General features: G+C 41.5%; 2 protein-coding genes and 1 non-coding gene across 5 annotated transcripts in view; all 3 read left to right on the top strand.

Moving 5' to 3' along the window:
• Nucleotides 1-66: 66 nt before the first annotated feature.
• Nucleotides 67-15,100, top strand: kansl2 (KAT8 regulatory NSL complex subunit 2). Of its 2 annotated transcripts, none has more exons than XM_049580193.1 (10): nt 67-165; nt 1,463-1,720; nt 1,863-2,035; nt 2,211-2,325; nt 3,010-3,173; nt 3,329-3,492; nt 5,598-5,694; nt 7,134-7,387; nt 9,396-9,602; nt 14,910-15,100. In XM_049580193.1, the coding sequence occupies exons 2-10, from the start codon at nt 1,470-1,472 to the stop codon at nt 15,003-15,005; spliced, it is 1,521 nt and encodes a 506-aa protein (XP_049436150.1). In that variant the 5' UTR covers nt 67-165; nt 1,463-1,469; the 3' UTR covers nt 15,006-15,100. The 2 variants fall into 2 exon arrangements, with proteins under 2 accessions (XP_049436150.1, XP_049436151.1); XM_049580194.1 differs by lacking the exon at nt 14,910-15,100 and adding an exon at nt 11,511-11,552.
• Nucleotides 6,470-6,603, top strand: LOC125892472 (small nucleolar RNA SNORA2/SNORA34 family). Its single transcript, XR_007449754.1, has one exon. It is a non-coding gene; the product is annotated as a small nucleolar RNA SNORA2/SNORA34 family (small nucleolar RNA).
• Nucleotides 15,101-15,469: 369 nt separating the features above from the next.
• Nucleotides 15,470-24,008, top strand: part of nckap5l (NCK-associated protein 5-like) — a 61,769-nt gene continuing 53,230 nt past the window's right edge. For both annotated transcript variants that reach the window (XM_049580176.1, XM_049580179.1), the window contains exon 1: nt 15,470-15,633. The gene's annotated coding sequence lies outside the window, so the exon portion shown is untranslated. The remainder of the gene's footprint in view (nt 15,634-24,008) is intronic.

Raw genomic sequence — 24,008 nt, forward strand, 5'->3', positions numbered from 1 at the left:
ACTTTGATTGGCAGCTAGATTGGCCAATGAAATGCCTTGAGCTCTGACCAATCAGAGCTCGGAGTGGGCGGGCTCAGCCTGTCTGCAGTGGCAGTTATCGGGGAATGCAGGAAAACCGTCGTAGTGTGCTTCGGAAGCTAAACCCGCTCAGACGTATCGAAAAAGGTAAGCAGTTATAAACCAAATATGCGGATATGTTCATCCTCTGGCACCGAGGCATTTCGATGATATCGAGAAAGACGGTCGTCTGTCGCCATTGGTCAGCAAAACTGTCTTATTTGCCGCAAATTGTGAGAGTAGCCGTTAGCATTGTTAGCAACTGCTACACAAAGATGGCGACGCCATAACTGGAAGAGTGACGCAGCGGAGAGAGGCGGGCTAAAGCTCGGTGTGGCGCCTGGTTAGACTTCTTAAAGACAGAGAAAAGTGTTTGTGTCGCAATAAACGTATTTTATTTGTATTTTTTTCAACGATAATACGGCTTTAATTGTTTTGTGACTTCATGTATGTCATGTATGTTTGTAATACATATTAACATGTAATAAAGTTAATCAATGTTGTATGATCTGACAAGCCACCTGATCTGCCTCCGCCCTCTTTAACGTTATTAAATGTGAACAGTAACATTAATTTTAATTTCAGTAGGATCCGTAGTTGTTAGCACGGGTTCTTATGACTGCAAATTCATGATTCACAAGTTCAGTTTGCATCCTGCTCGTTTAAAATCAGTTAGCATCTCTGACCGTTGGAACCCGTTTGTGATTAAAGGGCCAATGAGCCATGTGGATCTCTAATATGTGGGCATGTAATGTTCAATACCTGGCTTATAGCATAATTTCGTTGTGATCTTCACAGATTTAGCCAAAATTTTGTTTGCATTATGTAACGTTAGTGAGTGTACCTCTGTCCTTCATACTTTGTTGCTTGATGTATGCTTTTGTCTCTAAAATGTGTGGAAATAACATCAAATGTGTTGTGTCTGACTAACAGCACTAAACCTAAAGATTTTCATCTTAACATCATAATACCACAAATTCCAAAGATTAGGATACAAAGCCTCACATTTGAGGAGCTGAATCGTGGGAAATTTTGGCAGCTGGTCAGCTGTGAAGTAATATCGATTTTCAGAATAGTTGCAGATTTTGTTTTCTGTCAGCCATAAATCGGCTATTCATTTTATCACAGGTTGTCAAGCCTCTGTTTGTCATGGTTTGATTAATCATCTTGTCTATTAAATGACAAAAGATGTCTGGTGATATTTCTGAAAGTCATGTTTGGTCTGACAGATATTTCAACACCAGAGATATTCAGTTTACTGTCTTACATAACGCAGATAAACAGAAAATCCTCTCACTTGAGAAGCCGGAATAACAGTCCTGTTTTTATCAAATGATTAATCAATTATCTGGAGGGACTTTTGGATTCTTTTTCTGTCAGTTGACTTGTTTTAACTCTTTTGCAGACTTGCAATGAACAGGATACGAATCCACGTTTTGCCTTCAAGTCGGAACCGGGTGACCCAGACACCCCGCCCTCAGGAGCCACAGGCCTGCTCCTTCACCCAACGACCATGTTCTCAGCCTCGACTGGAAGGCCTTGAGTTTTGCATCAAACACATTCTGGAGGACAAGAATGCTCCATACAAACAGTGCAGCTACGTCTCTGCCAAGAACGGCAAGCGCTGCCCCAATGCTGCACCAAAAGTCGAGAGGAAAGATGGGTGAGTGGAAAGCCAAATCGAAGTTAGACGTCTTCTTTTTTAATTGTGAGTCTCAATATGTAGTACAAACCCTTGGAAGTGTTAAAACAAATCCAAGCAACTTTCTGACATCTATTTTCCAATGGTTCTTTTTGTTCTTCAGAGTGACGTTCTGTGCAGAGCATGCTCGCAGGAATGCCATGGCCCTCCGAGCTCAGATGAGAAAGGCATCAGCTGGTCCATCCCCAGAGTCACTGTTGTCTCAGCTTAGTGGATACAACCGCGCAGAGACACACAGCATCGATGGAAGCCGCTCTGAAGCTAGCCGTATTCTAGGTAAACGATCTCATTCAGACCACGAGATACTTTGTTAACACTTTAATTAAGGTCACCTTTTGTACATTAAAATTTCTCTTGTATTATGATAGAGGTAAATTGATTTGGTCTTTTGCAATTTATTTTAATGTGTGTAAATGTGATTTTAAAACTTAACCACACCCTCTCTGGACAGATGAGGACAGTGTGAGTGAGGAGGAGCAGGGTCCGTTGGTACTAGACCAGACATGGAGAGGAGATCCTGACAGTGAGGCCGACAGCGTTGACAGTGATCACGAAGATCCTTTGAAGTGAGTGATCGAAACTTACTTTGTCATGTATTGGGTTTAGATTACTGTGTGAATCTTATTTTTGGATGCTGGCTCAAATGTTAATTTATTGCGTCACATTTTTTGGCACACATTTTTTTTATGTAAAGTTTTGATCTGTTCTTAATTGAATGCATGTTTGTTGGCATACTTGGTGGTGTTATTGCATGTAAAGGTAATTGGTGAGGTAATTGACGATGTGTGTCCCTTTGTATCATTCTGTGTCCCCTTATTAAATGCGGAGGTTTTTGCGGCATATAAATAACCAAATGCATATTTACTCCAGTAGTGCCCCTGATAAACAGTCCAGCTCCAAAAATAGAAAATCTGTTTGTGGCAGCAGATCCTTTAATCATGGCAGTCCGCCACAAATAAATGAACATGTGGGAAACCCTGCAGCAAACAAAGTTATTATTTCTAAAAATCTCCCACATTGCAACACACAAAGAAACTGGAGGAACTACTCACAACCACAAGAAGATCAAATAAATCATGAAATGGCTACAGAAAGAGAGAGAGCAAAAACAAAATTAAATCAGTGTTAATCCAAGATTTTGTAGTCAGGCTGATTGGGACTAGTTTGAAGAGCTGATTAGAGCTGAACACGACCCTTTTGCTTGTGAATTTTACTGTAAATATATTTTATTTTTTCTTTGTAAATCGCAGACATGCGGGGGTGTACACAGCAGAGGAGGTGGCGCTCATCACTCGAGAAAAACTCATCAGGCTCCAGTCCCTCTACATCGACCAGTTCAAACGCCTGCAGCACCTGCTTAAAGAGAAAAAACGTAGATACCTTCACAACCGCAAAGTGGAGCATGAAACTCTAGGTAAATATAAATGATTAATAGGTTACTAATTACTCATGTTTTGCTTTGTTTACCTAGCAGTTCAATGGTCATTTGTAGGAAATCACCCCACACCCTGTCATGTTTATGGCCTCACAGCTCTGAGCGTTGTCTATATTTGTCTGTGTTGCTGTCAGGGAGCAGTCTGCTGACGGGGCCTGAAGGTCTGTCCATGAAGGAGAGGGAGAACCTGAAGAAGCTCAAAGCTCTGCGCCGATATCGTCGTCGGTATGGTGTGGAAGCCCTGCTGCACCGGCAGCTGCGGGAGCGGAGGCAGGCTGTGACAGAAGGAGCGCCTCAGGTGTGACCCCCATCACAGTTCACCAAATCACAAACAACTGTCCCACTTACTCCCAGTGATAGAGCCATGAAAATAGTTCAGTTTCAAGATGTCCACATCTAAAATATCTGCAGCCTCCTCAGTGCCGTGTTTCCAGAAACAATTTCTGACAACTCTGGATGATTCAAAGACGTTGCTTTGAACAGCACAGCAGTCAGCAGTTAGATGCAATCATTGGCCAGTGCTTTCAGCATCATTGATTTGGTGGTGAAAAGAGGCTTACACGTCGACATGTTTGTCTTATCTCTTGTTTTAAAAATCAGTTTGATAAAAAATTTATTATAAAACCATTTGTTTTGGGATGATATCAAACAGCATATGGTGTTGGGTTAGGCTTTTTCTCATAAGAGCCAACAGTTAGAGACTGACTGTGTTGCACTACCACTACCCTATTTGATGACGATTAAAAAAAAAAGGTTTCACATCAACCATAAAAGTAAAAAGTTCAGCTTTCATCATGGTTCATTTGGCCCAGGACTTGTTGTTGGTCTACCACTGCTCACTGTATTAACCACATTCACTAACAGACTCTTTATGGAGAGATGATGCTGTTGGCTTTTAATATATTAATGTATTATTTATGTATTTTTATATGCTGTAAGTTTTACAAACAAATTCACTTCCACTTAGGGATGTTCCTGGCGACTAATTGTCCTGTTGACTAAATGAAATTTTTAATTAAGTCTAGTCGACTAGTCTAAAAAAGGAAAACACTCAGAAAACAGTCGAAATTTAGCACAATTTATTGTGAAGTATTTGAAACATTGTCCCAAAAATCTTGTGTGCATTAAGACCCTTTGAAGCCTTTAATCACCATCCTCAACAACCATGTTGGATTTTAAATGCCACTGAGGTACAAGACATTTTGTGTCGTGCAGTATGAATGTGAACCCTGCACATTATCAACAATTTGCTCAAAGGTAACAAATAATATAACATCTCAAAAAAGATTAATTGTTGCTGAATTCATCTTCTAGATCAAAGTGCTGCCAAACCGCGCTGGTTTTGTGAGAGGACATTACTCTAATTTCCCACTGTGCTATTTTAAAACTCCAGTCTACTCAAGCATTACTGCGGGGAGGGGGGCTGCTGTCTGACCGCTCTGTAGCTCCCATTAGTGGCGGGCGGCTGCATGACAGTTAAGCAGCCTTGTGCATGAATAAAACACTAATTGGTTTAACCGACTAATATTTCTGGTGCCAACTAGCGAGGAGGCGGGTGTGTAATTTCGTCTAATTCTGTGCATCCCTGCTTCCACTCGATTGTGGTGAAGGCAGAAATTTCTGAAGCTGGTATCTGAAAATTTACCTGCATGGCAAGATACCACTGGAGAGGAGATTTTTTTTTGCAGTAATTTGGTGAACTGGTCCTTTTACATAGTGAAATGCTCTATCATTCAACATGTAAATAATGTATGTGGACTTAAATGCTTTAAAGGACCATTCTGTAGGATAAAGTGGCATCGAACGGTGTGGCTGCAGATTGCAACTAACTAAATACCAGTCCTTTTACCCCTGACTGCATCAATGTAAAAACTAGTACTGTAGCCACATGGCGGTGCAACATGGCATACTCAGTGGAAAGGGACCAGCTCCCTATGTAGACATGATGGGCTCATTCAACGCAAATGAAAACACAACAGTTCTTATTTTCAGGTGATTATACGCCAAGGAAAACATAATTCTGGACATCATATTCCATTTCTGTCAAAAGATAAATCCTACACACTGGTCCTTTTTATATCTAGCAGGGCAGTAACTTCCTCAAGTATGTTGATTACCACAGCAAATGGGAGATAATATGTACTTTTGGTTTTGAGATTTTGCTCAACATATTTGAGTGCAGCCGAATGGAATTAAGATTTGAAAACTCCATCACTTGGAGCACATCAGGCAGGCACTCAAAAGAAACCAGAGTAATTGCACTTAATTTTTTAATAGGCATCTTCCTCGGACAATTTTGTGGCATCCAGGAATGATAATGATTTTAAGGATGATTATAGTCATAAAGGAAATACTGTTTGTCTTTGTTTTGATCTTATCTAACACTGTTTTCCTCTGTCGTAGCCACACACAAGAACAGTGCATGAAAAGTGCATCTCCTTTGTAGACGGGACCCGATGTACCAACCCCTGTCTGCCCATGACCCGACACTGCACCTCACGTATCCTTAATGATTTTATGTCTGCTTGCATATCAGAAACCACAGATGTGTTTTCCTGTATTATTAGACCGAATCACCATGACATCGCTGTAACAAGAATTATCACTAACAGGTCGACAACTAATTGTGGAGACATGTAATCTGCAAACATGTTAATTCCCGTTGTGTTTTCAGCCGTAACTGTAACATTTAAAGATATATAGTTTAACATTGTGGTCCAACCTATGTGACATTTTTGCTGTGCGTATTTTTTGTCCTTTCTAGCTTTGCTGTCATCTTAGATAAACCAAATCTGCCGGCACAGAAGCTAAGCAATGTACTGCTGTTGACGGGGCTGCAGTAAACGTTTTCTACCCACTTAAAAACATCAATATCGGTGTGAGTGTATGCTGTATTTTAATATTTGCTTCACTTTACCTTGTACACTAACCAATCAACGCCACAGTAGACCAGCAACTCAGTGTCCTACTAAGTTAAGTTACCGTTTCAGAGGAGTCTGGCGGCAAGGAAAAGCGGTGAAAATATTCTAAATATAGTGCACACTTAAACTGATAATTTTGTTTTGTTTTGGTGGGCCTTTTTAGATGACTAAAAACTAACTGAGGCAGCGTTTGCTCAGCGCTATTTGATTTCATGTGCGTGATGTGAGGATTGTCTACCTGGGAGTTATTATAAATAAACATAGTGGTTTGGTCTGTTGCATGAAGTTATTTATGTTTGAACATGTCTTTTAAATTAACAAACTAACTGTTTCTTTGCTCACTGAGTCATCTTCACGGCCCCGATCAAGACCAGCAGCTTGCAGTAGCTGCTGGTTTCAAAGGGAGCCAACATAAACTCCTTCCTGTGGTCTGTTGATTTTTCCCAGAGTTACAAAGGGGCTAATCTGTTCAGTTGGAAGGAACAAAATCCTCTCCCAACCTGCCATCATTTTCATCCCAAATCATTCAGAGTAGGCTCATCTCTTTCATATTTTTCAGCAGGCATTAGATTATAGTTTTTCCTGTATTGGCTAACAGTAACAAAATAGTTTTATTTCAAGTACTTAACTTTGTGTCCTTCTAATTGCCATTTTAGTCAGACGGTGATTAAACAGTGTCCTGACAACAGTGTTGCTTTGCGAACAAGCTGTACAAACCCCGAACCACTGGTTGTGCAAAACCACACAGGCATATCATTATTACAGTCAAGCCTTTTGCAGCTGCACAGTAAGTCGTCTTATGTTGAGAAATAATTACAACAGGATTATTTTCACAAGAATAATTGTAGTTCTTGCAGTAATACTAATTAGATGACTTGTGAGGCCAAGGTTTCCCCATTCATCACAATGTCCACAGGTCAGAATTTGACTTTAGGTTTTACTTCATTTGTTTGATTCTTGTGGTCATTTTTTGTGTTTGGCCATCGTCTTTCATTTTCCTTGACCACCCAACATTCAGACATCTTCCAGGACAGCAATCAAGTGCTTTTCAAAATGTGCCCAGGCATGAAAGACATCCCGTGTGAACGCACCGTGCACATGGGTCAGTCTGACGACCCACGCTGCCCGCTTCACCTCTCCCTGCCTCCGCCCATGTACCAGCCCGAGCAGGAGCCTCCGCCACAGGAGCAGATCACCACTGCAAGCAGAGACATGTATCTGAGCGCAGCAGAGCTTCAGCCCACAGAGAGCCTTCCTCTAGAGTTCAGTGATGTACGTAGAAATGATGCTCACCTACCACTGTCCTCTGGTGTATATGCATTGTATTAAAAATGTTTTGTTCCACAATTATGGTTAGATAAAATGGCCGGTGTTTTAGGGTGCTTTCACTGCTACTGTAACTCCTTTGGTGCGGTTCAAACAAACTCTGGTGCACTATCATGTGTATTATTTTCTGCTCCGAGTTGGTAAACTTTGGTAAAGTTTTCCCATTGGTGTGGTCTCTTTCAGAAAATGTAAGCAAATCTAAATGCATAAGTAAAAACCACATGAGAGCGTTTCCTCCAGTCATTGGTTAGATGTGTCTGGAGCAGTAGTGAGAACGTTAACACATGAAGAAGGCAACGCAGATGGTCCTGTCTTCCCAAATATTAAGAATGCGGTGTACGTGATAGCTCGTCCAGGTCACACCTTAACCTGCTGCAGGAGCTGTATAACTCAAACATGCAGAGTACGCGGTGTGGTTGAGTCAGATCACATCCCCACCACAAAAGAACAGCTCCATTTGTTTTTGACTGGACAAAGGCTGTTAAAATTTTCCAACCAGCCACCGTCAGCCCAACCAGGCATTGCCAATATGTTTATGATATGTAGCTTAAACTGGGAGATGTGTTTTAGCGGCGAGTTTGCTATATTCCATGAGCTCTCTTAGCTTTTTTAGTCTAATGAATAAACACACAAACTCACAACATGTCAAGCACGGTCAGCATTATTGCTTTGTTAACTCATGGTACACTAATACACACTCAACAGAAACAAAACTCGCCCAACCCATCTTGGTTATTCTTGCCACTGTTCCAACGAACACCAGCTCTGGTTTGGTCGAAATAAACCCTTAATTCACTCAGATGTGAAAACACGATGGCACTACATGCTGTCTCTCTCTGTTCTTGCTGGCCTCTGTGTGCTGCTGGGTTAGCTCGCTGGACGAGAGTCTGCCGCTGAGTAGTCTCACATAGCCAGACCTATCTCTAGCGCTGTGCCAGCTGCCCGCTGAGCAGCAGCTCTTGCTCATTCCTCGAAGGCTGACCATTAAATTAGCTAAATAAAATGACAGAAATTGCCCCCCAAAAAATAATGAAACAGCTGATATGCTCAGCCAAATGCTGTATTATCGCCCAACCGTTGCTCCAATCTGCCCAAATGAAATGAACAAAGCGTGAAAATGAACCAGAGTCTGATTCAACCGGACTGAATAACACAGGTTTGAAAACACCCTAACCCTGGTGCAGACTAAACAGCCAGACCAAGAACACTCAGTCTGCTGTGTGGTAGTGGATATGTGAGATTCAGCATGAATTCAAAAGCTTAACTACTATTAAATTCATTATTCTTCAAATAATTGTGAATTGTCGAGTGATCTATATATTAATGCAAAATCTTTAACCATGGCAACATGAGAGTGCAGCACTGATGATTCAAGACACCAAAACTGTCCATTGACTGTCAGTTAACATGACTTCAGCTGAACATGAACCATACCAGATTTATAAACGACAGAAATATGATCCGTACCAAATGAACCAAAGGTTCAGGTGTGAAAGCACCCTTAAAATACTACGACAGTCATCTTTAGAAGAAACAAAGGGCGAATAAATTGTGTCTGTGTACTGACTATTTGTAACTCCTAACAAGTCACTGAAGGTCTGCTACCATTAGATTTATTTGTGATGTTGTGACTCCAATAAATCCCCAGCCTGTAGATAATCAGAAGTTCAGGTTCATTACACAGAACTTTGCACCTCACCATTTGCAGTTTCAGACTTATTCAATGTTCTGTGACAAGTATAAACACAAATTGGGAATCAGTGAAGGCTGGGTCATGAGCTTGGTCAAAAAAAAACATCAAAGCAGTGACACCAAATTGCATAACCACATCTACATCAATTATCCCAAAACAGACATGCTCCGCCTAGTGGTCGGAGGTGTGAACACAAATAAAACAAATATAAAACTTCAAATGGCTCCTATGTTAAGATTTAGATTTCATCCTGTCATACAGGACCTGGATGTGGAAGGGGACGGTATGCAGGGTCCTCCGTCGCCCCTACAGTTTGACACGGCCCTGGCCCTGGAGGACCAGACCATCAGAGCAATCGCAGAGGCCCCGATGGACATCCTGACAGGGGACGATCCAGACCAGGTGGACCTGGACGCCACGGGACAGGAGCTCTCAGAAAGAGATGTGGATGCCATCATGCATGACCAGGTTAACTCTCAGTCAGGATCATCTTGAGTCTTTCTGTTTTTTTAAATGATGGCGCCCATGCACTGTGCAACAACAACAATGCAACAGTTTCATTGTATGTAATGTATGGGTCTAATAAAATCTTGGTCACAATCTGTGTCAGTACGATATCAATTTGAAGGCGTGTCAGATTGGGCCATGGTTGACTGGTGGATCGTAGTGGTATGGTGTAAATAGGAGGGGGAAAAAAAGTATAACTAAAAGGATAGGTTCACATTTTAAACACACATGTCCATATGTACATTTAAACTTATTTTCCTTATAGATTTATTTTCTTTATAGTCCTTGTTTTCTCTGATGTTTACAGGAGGCTTTAACAGTCTGAGTTTATGGAATGAATCCTCTAAGCTCAGTATGTTAGTACAAAAGTCTGCCTTTGTGTTACTGTCTGTCCACTAGCAAGGAAACACTGTTCAGGGAAACACAAACAGAGACTTAAATACGAAAGAGACAACGTTTGGAGGATAAACACTCACACATTTTAGCTTCAGATAAATTTTGTAACATCTTTTACACAGGATCAGGACTTTGGATTTTGTCCTCCATGTCTTACGTTGGGATCGTGTTAGGAAATGATTTCTACATGGCCAGTATAAGGCCTGCGAAATTGTCAAAATATTGAGTGTAATGTCCAAATCACAGAGCAGCAGTGCTTTGTAAAGGTAAAACGTGTCACAACATATAAGTTAAGCATTGTGGTGCTACAGAGAGGCCCCAGCCTACAAGTCATATTCCACACGTAAGGAAGCGCATTTGTTTTGTACAGACCACAGCAAAACTCACATCATTGCTTTTTTATTTTGTCTGTGAAAATTAACCACAAAAATAACCATTTCCACTAAAAACAACTCGTATTGCAATGGCAGCATCTGCCATACATTTCACAATATGTTTTTTTTTGCATACTGTGCAGCTTCAGCCAGTAATTATTTTCACGAAGATAGAGAAAAATTGGGAACCTGTTGGTTAATGTTTTGAAAAAGTGGCAAAACAATAAACTAGCTTTGGCTGTAGTGCATAAAAAATATGGATGATAATAATATGGAGGGAAATATAGATAGAGGTATTTTGGGGTAACTGTTTTTTAGCAGTGTATCCTGTTTGCTCTGCCGTGTACAGCAACATCCTCAGATCAAGTCTGACCAAGGGCCTTTTGGTGTGTGTCTTTCCCCATTTCTCTGTCCACTCATTTTTATTTGTGTCTTTGCTATTTTATTTATCCCTCCAGTAAAATTAAAATAACATCGCTTCCATCTTAATCAGTGCTGGTAATCAAATAATAGGATGTCTGACCACAGGCCAGCCCAGCTCCTGTTAATATGTGCTCATCTTTTTTTCTGATAACTTAATAAGATCCAGACATTCAGGAAGTTTTTACCGGGAGCCGAATTATCCGCAGAGATCTCCTCATTTCCAAGACGAACAGACCCGGTGTTTGAAACTGGTAAAAACACTGGATAAAGCAGTTTGATGTTAAAATCAGTGTTTCTCTGATGCTGTCAGGGGCTGGAGCTGAGCTACTGTTAATGTTTGCTGAGCTTGTTCCTCTGATAACGAGCTGATAAAGATCCCGACATCCCATGAATAAAATTCTTTGTCCAGTTAAAACAAATGGTTAAAAATATCCAAGATGTAAAAAAGAAAGGTGGCTTAATAACATCTAGTGTATGTGTGAGGTAACCGGTCTTAACTGGGAATTAAAGCATCCCCTCAGTTGAGTTCTCACAGACTCCTGCCTCTGTGCTCAATAAGCTGTAAAATTGTCCTCACCAGGTCGACTGACATTTATTGGAATCATGTCAGCTTCAGTGGAAGACATCTGCATTGTTTGATTTCATTGATCTCATTTCCTCTCCGCTCTGTCTGCAGTAAAAACAGCAAGCTCATCACAGCCCCACTGGGAGGGATGCCCTGATCAATCATCACTGATACCTTTAAATGTTCACAACGTATGAACAGCGTGAGGTGTGTGTTATATAAACAGCTGGAGATTACGCCTCACTAATTGCACCAGAGGAAAAGACTCGTAGTGTAAGAAACGTGGGGATTTCTGTGGTGGCTCGGAATCGATCAAAAAGGCTTTTTAAAACGCTTTCGATGGATCTTTTTGCTCTTTAATCTGCCTGTATGTTAAATAAGAAAATGCATATACAGTGATGTCCTTCATCCTCCATAATCCTACTGAACAATTTAAAGGGACAGCTCACCTCCAGATCAGAAAGACATATTTTCCTCTTAGCTGTAGTGTTTTTTATGAGCCTAGATTGTTTTGGTGTGAGTTGGAGATATCGACCTTCTCTTCGACGTAATGGAACTAGATGACACTTGTGCTTGTGAGCGCGAGTCTGGTTCGCGTGGCCGGCAGTAAGTCAGACCTGTTCCCGGTGAGAGTTGGACTCCGCCAGGGCTGCACTTTGTCACCGGTTCTGTTCAAAACTTTCATGGACAGAATTTCTAGGCGCAGCTGAGGGGTGGAGGGAGTCGGGTTCGGTGACGGGAGGATCTCGTCCCTGCTTTCTGCAGTGGACGTGGTCCTCCTAGCCCCATCGAACAGTGACCTCCGGCTCTTGCTGGGACGGTTCGCAGCTGAGTGTGAAGCGGATGGGATGAGAATCAGCACCTCCAAGTCTGAGGCCATGGTCCTCAGCCCACTCCAGGTTGGGGGGGGTTTAAGTATCTCAGGATCTTGTTCATGAATGAAGGTAGGATGGAGCAGGAAATTGACAGGCGGATTGGGGTGGCGTCAGCAGTGATGCAGGCGCTTAACCGATCCTTTGTGGTGAAAAGGGAGCTTAGCCAAAAAGCGAAGCTCTCGATTTACCGGTTGATCTACGTTCCAACCCTCACCTATGGTCACGAGCTCTGGGTAGTGACCGAAAGAACGAGATCACAGATATAAGCGGCTGAAATGAGTTTCCTCCGCAGGGTGGCTGGGCTCAGCCTTAGAGATAGGGTGAGGAGCTCGGACATCCAGGAGGGACTCGGAGAAGAGCTGCTGCTCCTCCACGTCAAGAGGAGCCAGTTGAGGTGGTTCAGGCATGTCCAACCGGGAGGAGACCTCAGGCCGCCCCAGGACACACTGGAGGGACTACATCACCCGGCTGGCCTGGGAACGTCTCGGGGTTCCTTCGGAAGAGCTGACGGAAGTGGCTGGGGAGAGGACTGTCTGGGCTTCTTTGATGAGGCTTCTTTGCTTGCCCGGATAAGTGGAGGATGACGAGTACGAGTACGAGTACGACGACGAGTAATGAAATTATTACAATAATCTTTCTTGAATAACTTTCCATGTAATGTTACAGAACAGGGAATTTATTTTCTGTAGCTGACGACATAACGTAGCTCTTACATGTGACGTTTTGTTTACCATCACATACATGTCTTCATTTTCTCCTGACAGTCAGTCACTCTCCAGGTTTGCCTGCAAGATGAAATTATGTTTGAGTAGACTTTAAATCTGACATGTTTGAAAAATGCAGGGCAAGTGGGCAAAAATATATTTTAGGTTCTTGCAAAGTCACGGGAAAATTATGAAATTTTGTCCATGAAAATGTGTGGGAACGCTGGGCCATTATTTAATGTCACAACTTACTAACAGAAAGGAGACATTTGGTCAGATACTGAATTGGTGACTCTAATCTTGGGTGCCCACCTTGAAACTGTGCTGATTGTGTACGTCTGTACTGTCGGGGGGAAGATGTGTGTGAAGCATCCATGTTTTCACAGACATGGATGTAAACTGTGAGTCTAACTTCACAACCGCAGGGTGCTAATTCTTGTGTAATGATGAACAAAAAGATTTCACCATGTGTCTCTTTATTGTAAACCCAAACATCACAGTGTGAACAAACTTTAAAGCAGGGGTGTCAAACATACGGATCGGGGGCCAGAACCGCCTGGCCAAAGGATCCAGTCCGGCCCACTGGATGACTTTGCACACCTAATGTTGATACACTTGGTCATATTTAAAGATACTGAACATTGTGCACAATATTGTCAACCAGCAGCTTCAGTACAAAACAATCTGTATCAGACATCTATCTTAAAACAATATGGGTGGAACCCTGCTGCTGAGGCACTGACAGCACTTAAGATAGTACACAGTTTGTAAGGCAGGAGACGACTTAAGCTGCTTCTTCAATAGCTTCCACTTTAGCGGAAAATTATGAATAAAATTGACCTGTAATGAAGGTGAGTGACTGAATGTGGAAAAACTGAGACATACTGAATTTGCACATATTTTTCTAAGGATATCGTGGGCTGTTCATTTGTTTTGTAAATGGTTGAACGTTTTTGGAATGAAACATTTGAAGGGGTTGTTATTTATAGGTCACTATGCAGTGGTTTTACTGGTCCGGCCCACTTGAGATCACTCGAGTGGGCTGACTCTTGTCTCCACATTCTTACACTATGTTCACACAGACGTTTAGGAATTTGAGTCATGTATCAGACATCTGTATTAAAACAATATGGGTGGAACCCTGCTGCTGAGGCACTGACAGCACTTAAGATAGTACACAGTTTGTAAGGCAGGAGACGACTTAAGCTGCTTCTTCAATAGCTTCCACTTTAGCGGAAAATTATGAATAAAATTGACCTGTAATGAAGGTGAGTGACTGAATGTGGAAAAACTGAGACATACTGAATTTGCACATATTTTTCTAAGGATATCGTGGGCTGTTCATTTGTTTTGTAAATGGTTGAACGTTTTTGGAATGAAACATTTGAAGGGGTTGTTATTTATAGGTCACTATGCAGTGGTTTTACTGGTCCGGCCCACTTGAGATCACTCGAGTGGGCTGCATGTGTCCCCTGAACTGAACTCAGATGAGTTGCAAAACAAGCCAGTAAATAAACCTATGACTCTTGTTGTGTCTCCACATTCTTACACTATGTTCACACAGACGTTTAGGAATTTGAGTCATGACATCAACACAAATAATCAAAACATTCTGTGGCTGATAATGACGCCTTTTATAGGCAAAACAAAAGAGCAGTAAAGCCCCGTTTCCACCGAGCAATTCAATTCAGTACGCTTTGTTTCCACTGTGAAAAGTTGGGGATGGTACCAATGGAGCCGTTCCGTACCGTCCCCATGTTTGGCCCCCCCTCTGTGGGAGCACCTAGCACACAGATCTGGTACTGAAAGGTGGAGCTGTGAACACTGCAGTCTGTTGATTGGTCAGCAGAGGACGGCCACTCTGCTCAGGGCTGAGTTGTGGCATGGAGAGTTTTAAATGTACTGTCCTAACTTCCTGTTCTTCCACCTAGGTGGTGTCAGAAGTTGTTGGAGGTGAAGAAGAAGAAGCCGCCACTGATAATTCACTCCAAGACATCGACTCTGCTGCAGCTGATGCTCCCAGATGAACAACTTCTGCAGCAGCAGCAGCGTTTAAATAACTTGTTTCACTTCCACAAAGACTGATGTTGAGGTTAGAGGAACATTGACAGCCCATTTCCAACACACCATGACACAATACCTTCAGTGGTTGCACTTATGTTTGTCATGTGGGTGTATTTATTTAGTTTTCTGTGTTTAAGTGCCATAAAAATGAACCCAAATCAGCTTGTGTCTTTAAATAAAAAGGAATTCTTTCATCCACACATGAAGAATGTGATGTCCAACTTAATGATCTTCACCTGGTGTTTAAAATAAGGTGTGCAGGGAACATTTAAGACTCTAAAACAACACATCTTGATGCAGATTTTTTAAGTATATGTTAAAGTTCTGTTTGGCAGCACGGGGACAGCCTCTGAAGAAAAAAAAAATTGGGGCGGGTAATGCAATTTCATGCAATGACATCACTTTTCCTCAACCCAAAACACTGAAGCCGAGGCAGAGAAAGGAGAGCGGCTGCTGCTGCAGGGAGAGGACGCTGCTAAAATGAGCACAAGATAGATTTATTTTAAGATTAAAACGAAACGATAGTATATTTCTGTGTTTTATCAGCCATGGAGAGGCAGCGTCGTCCTCGGCAGTTTCCAACCAAATGAGGTGAGTTTTTAAAAACCAGGAAAATGTCGTTTCATGTTCGCCTGGCTGAGAGATTTGTTGGAATACCGACAGAGGCGTTTGGCATGCTTTCATTGATCCAACAGCGCCGGTGAAGTGAAGGTCTGAGCGGATACAGAGCTAAATGTGAGGGGATCTTTGTTTAACGTGAAACGCCCCGGTGTTTTCCAACGTTTTGGTGTGTTTGTGGGAGAAACAGGGCGTAACAGCGGTGCCCGTGTCGGAGGGGACTCATGTCGGTGCAGGGTTTGGGGGGTTTTGGATGGAGGGCCTGTCCCAGGGAAAAAAAAATGTCATTTTCTTTCTGAGCAGAAGTCCGTTTTTGTTTTAACTGCATGAACACCAGCCTGGATTCAGCCGTGTCGCAGTTCTAGCCTCGTTTTAAGGCTTGAAACCTGAAAGGGGAACATGGAAAAGGAACTGACATCTGAGTCCTAACGGTACATGGGTTATTTTTCTCCTCACAATGATGCAGACGCGTTTTTAGGATGGAAATAAAAGAAACCTTAGTGTGTCAAACATCCTGGCTGCGACTGGAGACAGTGACAGGCTTTAAATCAGCCAAATAATGAATGGATTAAGGTGTGGATGCGTCTGCAGCAGAGGATGGAGTGGAGGATAAACCACCCTGGTTTATGTAATGTGAAGTTTGGATCATTTTTAACGAGGTTAAAACTAATCAATCATAGTTTACCTGATTATAACACTGCATCATATGTCTGCAGAGGTGTCAGTTTGTTTGTACCAGCTGCTTTAAAGTCACATTCCACTCAAAAATGTGTTTATTTTGGCATCACATGGATGTTTGAGCATCACTCTGCAGAGTTTGATACCAGAGGGTTGTTGTCATGGGGGAAGTTAAAGACATGAGGGTATGAGAAGGATTTTGTGACATCTCAACTAGTTTGGAAGCTGGTAGTGATGTGCAACGTACAACTTTCAGCAAACTGTTAACAGACCTTTCATTAAAGTGAGACATGTTTATGAAAGGAAAATGTTAACATATTTAGATTTTGGATTTTTCAATGAGGGAGAAGATGTCATTAAAAAGTGAATAATTGGGTAATTCAACTTTTGTGGAAAAACATAACAGCAACGTATTTTTATATATATCTTAAAAAAAAATGCCTGGAGGGGTCTGCACTATTAACTTACTGCAGATATCCTCCAGAGACCCGCACTTTTCTTTGGTATGCATTTTTAATTTCTCTGAGCTATTTGGGATCAGTAGGACCCTGATAAGTATAAAACAGTAAACATTGTCAACCATTTTTAAGTCCCGGTGTCCTCAGACAAGATGATGATAATAATGGCCCAGTGTCTTCAAATGAGTACTTTATAATTGGTCAAATCCACAAACATTATTAATCATAAATAAACAGGTTTCAGCCATAAAACTTGATCAGGTTTTGGATCTTGTCCACTATTGTGTCGGGATCAGCTGACTTGGCAGAGATGGCTGCCATCTTGTTTTTACATGGATAAGTGTATTGTGGTCTTACTACCACTAGATGGCACATAAAAATGTCCATGGACGAGGACAACAGGTCTAAGTTAAGCAGAATGAAGTATAAGGTCAAGTAAACCCAAAATGTGATGTCTTAATATGGGGGACAGGGTCTCAGGAGGATATACAGGGTGTCTGCAGGTCCTTAAAAAGGCTTAAAATATCTTAAGTTTGATTAAAAGTCATTCAGTAGTTTTAAATCTGAGTTAGCGAGGTCTTAACTGCCTGAAACATTTTCGTCTTAATTCATTTATTTATTTTTTGAGTTTCTTTTTGTCAAAATGAGTCAAGCTGTTCTGAGTGTAAGTCTACATTTCTGATATTTCAATTTTTTAAACCTAAACCTAACACAGTCCGGTTACCTGTTGGCAAAATGCAGGACAACCTAACACTCTCTAATAACCATATTTCTACATAAAACCCACCTCTGCATGGGACCACATTCTGGGATTTATACACACCTGCAATGCTTGATAAGAAAGAGATTATTTGTGCAAAAATCTTTATTAAATTTCTTTCAAAATCGTCTTGAAATTTATGACACTGTCGGATAGTGTCATAAAAGCGGTTGTTGTTTACCAAGACATCACTGCTTCACCGGTGGGGTTTGTGCCCCCAAAAGTGGTTATTTTAAGCCAAAACATGATCTTTTTCCCGACCATAGCCAAGTGGTTTTTGTGCCTCAACCAACCACACTTTAACCACAGCGTTGTTGTTCTTGCCATCCAAATATAGCACATATTTCAGCTGAATTTCTAGCAAAGACAAAATGCAAATTAATGCACATTTCCATTCACTGTTTCACATGGGATGACTCGTGGCTAAAGAGGGCCAGGAAAATCTCTGATGATCGAAAGCTACAAAGAAGTTTTGTGTTTCTGTTTGGTGTATAGCTTTGAGGAAGCGTTACACAGATCTGATGTGTCTGCTGCTATTTTTTGTCTTTTCAAAGGAGCTTTAAGTCACATGCTTCACATACGTCTTGATTATATCAAATAAGTCTGTTGTTATGACATTTCGTATCAGTGCACCAATCTCTTCCAAACATATTTGCTATATTTCTTTTTTTTTGTTGTGTTTTCTGTGTGTCCACTCAGGCACAAACACAGGTGGATGCAGTTTGGTGTTAGGGTTTAGGGCTGCAACTAATTACTATGTTCATTATAGATGAATCGTTGAATCATTTGATCTCTAACATGTAAGAAAACAGTCATCACAGTTTCCCAAAGTCCAGGTTGACCTCTTCAAATCGCTTGTTTTGTCTGCCCAAACTTAACGATCATATAAAACAGAGAAAAGACGAAAAATCCTCTGAGCTAAGAAGCTGTAACAAGGGAATGTTTGGCATTTTTGTTTGAAAAATAATTGACTAATATTTTCAGCTTTAATAGGGGTACTCCCCTCAAAGAAATGGACTGGATCGGTGCCCATGTTGGCCAGCGCAGAAACTTATTTGGAGCATTATTGGCAGTGAATACGTGTTATTGAATCATACTTCAACAATGCTGCTTTTCAGTAAATGTGATACCCTCCACATTTTCTGAATGGCATTCTAGTCACGAGGAGTGGATTGTTTCTTGTTTGTTAGCACATTGTGAAGGGTTTTATTGCCCATAAAACATGAGCCAGTAATCTTAATAAGTTGTAAGGCATTTTCTGAGATTAAACAAGATTTAAAACATCTAAAATGATGCTGTGGAGCTGTTACAGAGTCCTTTTGATGGGGAAAAACATCCACACTTAATGATCTGTGTCTGTTGGTTGAAGGCCAAATACACACTCATGCTGTTCTCATTGTCTCATCGTCTTCTGAACGAGGACCAAACTTTAGGTCAGAAGAAATAAGGGTGGAAGGGTTGTTTGAACTCTGGCCGGCGTTCAGGCTGTAAAATATTTAAGTTTCGCTGAAGATCTCTATGAAATGCTCGATGAATCTTTTAGTGTTTGCAGGAATGACGTACCACTTGTGCCTTTTTCCAAATTGTCTGTTGATGTAATGTTGCTGTTTGTTGTCTTTGGCAGTTGCACACAGATGCTGTATATCATGTAAGAAATACTGTGTAGACCTCATGGCACAGAGACTCATAGAAACAGTGATTGGAACGAAGTGATGGACTAGTTTCCTGAGAAATGAAAATGGTTTGAGATGAGGGGATTCGATCGCCTTTTAAGCATCTTGAAGGTCAGATAAGTTTAATTTCTTAAACTTAAAGATCCACTCCACACATGTTTTAAATTAGTACTCCACTGATTAATGAAGTCACATTATTCTCTAACATCGTTGGACTCATGATGAGCAGTTCAGAACAAGAAGAATCAGTCGATGGAGTAGAACCAGAAACATGACCTTTTTCATCACACACCGTCGTCTTCTTTGTCAAAACCTTTCGCCTACATTACCCACAGTGCAACTCTTTATATGACTGTTTAGTTGGAGAATCTGTCATGCTATATAGTAGCAGCTAATGTAGCCTCGAGCAGCTAACATAAATCAGAGCTGAGGAGTAGGATACAGAGGTTTGGTAAGCTCACGTCATTCCAACTCCGCACCAACAGATATGTTTGAATTTTCAAAGTTGTGGTCTTTAGGGGCGTCGATGGCTTAGTGGTAGAGCAGGCGCCCCATGTACAAGGCTGTTGCCACAGCAGTCCGGGTTTGACTCCAGCCTGTGGCCCTTTGCTGCATGTCACTCCCCCTCTCTCTCTCCCCTTCGCGCTTGTCTGTCCTGTCAAAGAAAGGCTAAAAATGCCCCAAAAAAATATCTTAAAAAAAAAAAAAAAGTTGTGGTCTTTAGACCGACACTGAATCTAGTGACATCACTTGAGTCAACTTGAGGCAACAGAGCGCGTTTCAGCAGCGTGACGCGGCTTTTTGTAATTGTTTTCAATGAGAGTGAAACGTTTTGCTCGCTGCTTTTGCAAGTTTTTTGGGAACACCCCCTGAAATAGAAAAACATAAACCATGAGCGGAGAAGTGCATGACGTCATTGCTGTTTTTTCCCCACTGTCCAGTCAGATGACATGGACGGCGGGGCTTCTGTAGTAGTGATGAAAACAAGTGGTAGCGTACATGGTTTCTGTTGAGCTAATGTCAGCTCACTTTCATTTAGGGCTGTACCCAAATATTCGGATATTCGTTTCTATGGGTAGGTATTCGTTATGAAAATTTGGTATTCGATATTCGTTTTTTTAAATTTACTTATTTATTTATTTTTTAACCTTTTTTTTGGTGCTAAATGTAGTCTTTGTTGTTGGTAAATGCAGGTTATCAATAAAAATCAAAACTTTTAAATTTCATTGTTAAAAATGTGAAAATATAGTATAGCCTACTGAGCTTTTGCGCACGGCACGCTTGAACGCATCCGTCTTTTGTCAACGTTTGTTTCCCCCGTTTTGTACAATAAATTATTGTTTAAAGTTTCAACAAGTTTCTTTTGGAGTGCGTGACACAAGTGTGTTTTTAAAACGGCCGCAGACTGTCACCTGCTCAACGCATCAGTACCTTCGGATGCCATGACAGTAATAGCCAATAATGTCAAAATATCATTTACAGACGATTTAACAGACGATCACTGCTGCCCGACCTGCAGGTCCATTTGCGGCTCCCGCGGGTTACAGGTTGACCCACGCATCACTACTCAGCTCAGTCTATAAGGCTGTACACAACAGTAAGGCTATAGACATTATATTCTATTCAGGCCGGCAGAACCAGCAGCGCATCGGCTCTACAGTGCACGGCGCTGCTGATTAACCATTTTATTGCAGCACAGAGTGTCTGCCAGCAGCCAATTACTGGCAGAGGCTTCCTACAACTTGTTTCAACGGTTCTGTTTTTTTGTGGTTTGAGAGCAAAGATCTGGTCGCTGCTGTGCAAAACTCCGCAATACAGTTAGGTCCGAAAAAACCCCAGAGTCCCCCCTCCGCCGTGAACGAATATTCGAATATTCGTTATAAATTCTGCCGAAGGTCCGAATGTTAAAAAATGGTATTCAGGACAGCCCTACTTTCATTATCTCAAGGGAAGCTGCGAAACATATCTGAGCAAATTGTAGCCTCAACTGCTTTCTAACATTTTACCAACAGTAAAAAGGTCTGACAATTGACAGGAGATTGTCAAACTGTCCTTGACTCATCCTAAAATAACCTTGAACAACCATCATTCAGGCAAAGCTCCTGGACCAGGTGGTGGTGCTCCCTTTGATTTCTCCTCTCTCTGATGATGTCATGTACCCACACGGATCTCCGTTACCCTATGTCCACAACCCAGGTGCCCCAGGTGAAAACTAATGGTTGCACAAAACATCAAGTCCTCTCCTTAAGGTTTCCCTAAAATGTGTACTTAAGGATTTAGGTTTTTCTCCTTATCGTGGTCTTATACTTAAGGAATTGCTAAAGTTTGTTAAACCATTGTGCAAAGAACCTTAGTAACCAAAGTAAGAACAAACACATAAAGTACCTTGACTCCATCTTAACTGCAACATGATTTACTTTATGGAGATTAACTAGAAAAGTTAAGGCACCTTAGCCCCTTTACATTTACTGATTGCTCTGTGGTTTTATGCAACGGGATCTTTCCAGTCAGTTATTGGTGAGGTGAGGTATTGGTAGGAGCAAATTTAAGGTGCTTTGTGTAACTGGCTCAGATCTGTGAGTTTACGTCATAGCATAATAGTGGTTAAGCTAAGGACAGGTGATTCGGCGGTTTCCTAGAAATAATATTCAAAAGACGCAGCATGCTGCAAAAAGCGCTCTGTCAGATCGGGGCCTTATGCTACTTCATTGAAGCAATGTATGGCTTTTTAGCACAACTTCACCTACGTCCAAGGTGCAAAAGAAGGTAAAAAGTCTTAAGAGGTAAAACATCAACACTTGTAGTATACAGAGCAAGATCACTTGTTTTGAAGCCTCACGTGGCATTTTGGCCGTTGCCATCGTGGTTATTTGGAGCCAAAAGGTAGCCATATTTGGATGAGAGGGTGGAGCTGACTGAGTACCCGAGGACACTACCAACTGTATTAATGACTTGTCGCTCACAAAGTTGCCAAACCCTACAGCACGCCCTGTTTCATCACCTATTATTTTCTAAATGAGATCATAATTTACAAAATGAACATTATGCTGTATCAAAGACAACTTGAAACTGGAGATTGAGACCAAAAATTATTTGGCTAAATGTTTACTGAGGTAATAAACCAACAGGGAAGTACGGTCATTTACCCAAAGACTTCTATATGATCTGACTTCTTTTCTAGCAACAGTGGAAGCGCTCCCTGACATCCATTTGGCAGAATGCAGGGTTAAGGCTCTTGTGCATTGGCTTCACTTTTCAGACCTGGAGATAACCACTTAACCAAGGTGATTTGGCTTTTGGCCACCATAAGGGTCTAACAGTGAAGTTGTACTGTATACTGTAAGTGTTGTGGAAACCAACTCTGATGTGTAAAATCAGACGCTTGTTCCCAGACATATACTCTTCACCAAAAAGTTCAAATACCTGCTTAAAAAATCTAATAACTCCATTTCCCCCCTCTTTGAAATACCCATGATCCATGAATATCCAAACATTTTACCTGCTGGATACAACACATCTCTTTTCAGTGAAACTCAGATTTAGGTCCCGACGCTCTTCATCAGTTGAATGTGAAACAGACTTTTAACATCGAACATCATTCTGCAGAGTGAAGCTCAAACATCCAAGTGATGTAAGACTAAGCTAAACACATTTCTGGGTGGAGGGGGGACTTAAAGAATCGACTGCTGGGGCAGAAATGCAGCTGTATAAATGTAAAGTTCACCCTGGTGATTAGCTGGAATTTCTTAAGCTGATGTGTTTAACTAAAAGAATTTAAACATGAGCCTGAGAGGCTGCGAGGATTTCAGAATAAATGTGCATGAATGTGTCACATTTGGAACAATATTTGGTCATGAACATGAGGACCCACCGGCGCTGTGAACATTTCATCCTGAGGAATGACCTCAGAGCTGCAGATAAATGTGGTTCCACTCTCCGCTCGCTGGATCACATTTACGGCCTGTGTGCTCCATGTTTGAGCTCGATTGAAGTTTTTGTTAGAGGCTCTGTCCCAGCGCAACTTTGAGATTGCATATCCAAGCTGCGCCGCATTACATCATGAATAGCCGAGCCAGTGACTTATTCAAGTGTAATGGGCAGTATAAGTGCTTGCTTGCTCGCTCTGTTCGCCTCTAATTGTTCACAGATGTTCTGCACGCCTTTGTGTCCCACATCTTGTTGCAGCCACAGACGGTGTTCAGACTTTATTATAGTGAGGAAACGTGGCATGGAGTAAGTGTTTAATTTGGCTGTTGGTTCTGTTAACTGGTTTTGGTTATTCAGGTATTTATTAGGTGTTGCAATCCCCCACGGAACATGATACAGTCGAGTACATGATCATAATAATATAATTGATCAAAGCAGGTATCTACCAACAAACCAGCCATCACAAGCAAATTCTTCTTCACCTCTCTTAGTTTCAAAGGCTGATTTTTTTTCCTTCAAACTCTCCCTAAGAAACAGACATGAGATGATTAGCTGATTAATCATTGTTGACCGCTGACCAGTTCCAGCTGCTTAGTTGTGACTGTTTTCAGCTTTTCAAGCACTTTAGAGCAGAAACAGTTTGTCGATGAGTTTATTAACAAGTAATCAATCTCGACTTTGTTCATAATTGTTTAAGGCATATCTAAACAACCCAAAAGAGTCCGCTAGGAATGAGTCCTAAAACCCGGCATCAAGTTCACCTTTTACCACTGACGGTTCCCTCATCTCAAAGTCAATGTGTTTTTCGAATGGGTTTTTGGTTAGATGCCTGAAAGAAGGTCTGTAGTCAAC

This window comes from Epinephelus fuscoguttatus, linkage group LG7 (assembly GCF_011397635.1).
Source record: "Epinephelus fuscoguttatus linkage group LG7, E.fuscoguttatus.final_Chr_v1".
Classification (NCBI taxonomy): Eukaryota; Metazoa; Chordata; class Actinopteri; order Perciformes; family Serranidae; genus Epinephelus; species Epinephelus fuscoguttatus.

Excerpts from the sequence above, each read along its gene's own strand:
- kansl2 (XM_049580193.1), top strand. The coding sequence starts at position 1,470 with ATGAACAGGATACGAATCCACGTTTTGCCTTCAAGTCGGAACCGGGTG. Across the intron at positions 3,493-5,597 it reads TGACAGAAGGAGCGCCTCAG|CCACACACAAGAACAGTGCA; the intron begins GTGTGACCCCCA and ends CCTCTGTCGTAG. Across the intron at positions 5,695-7,133 it reads GACCCGACACTGCACCTCAC|ACATCTTCCAGGACAGCAAT; the intron begins GTATCCTTAATG and ends CCCAACATTCAG.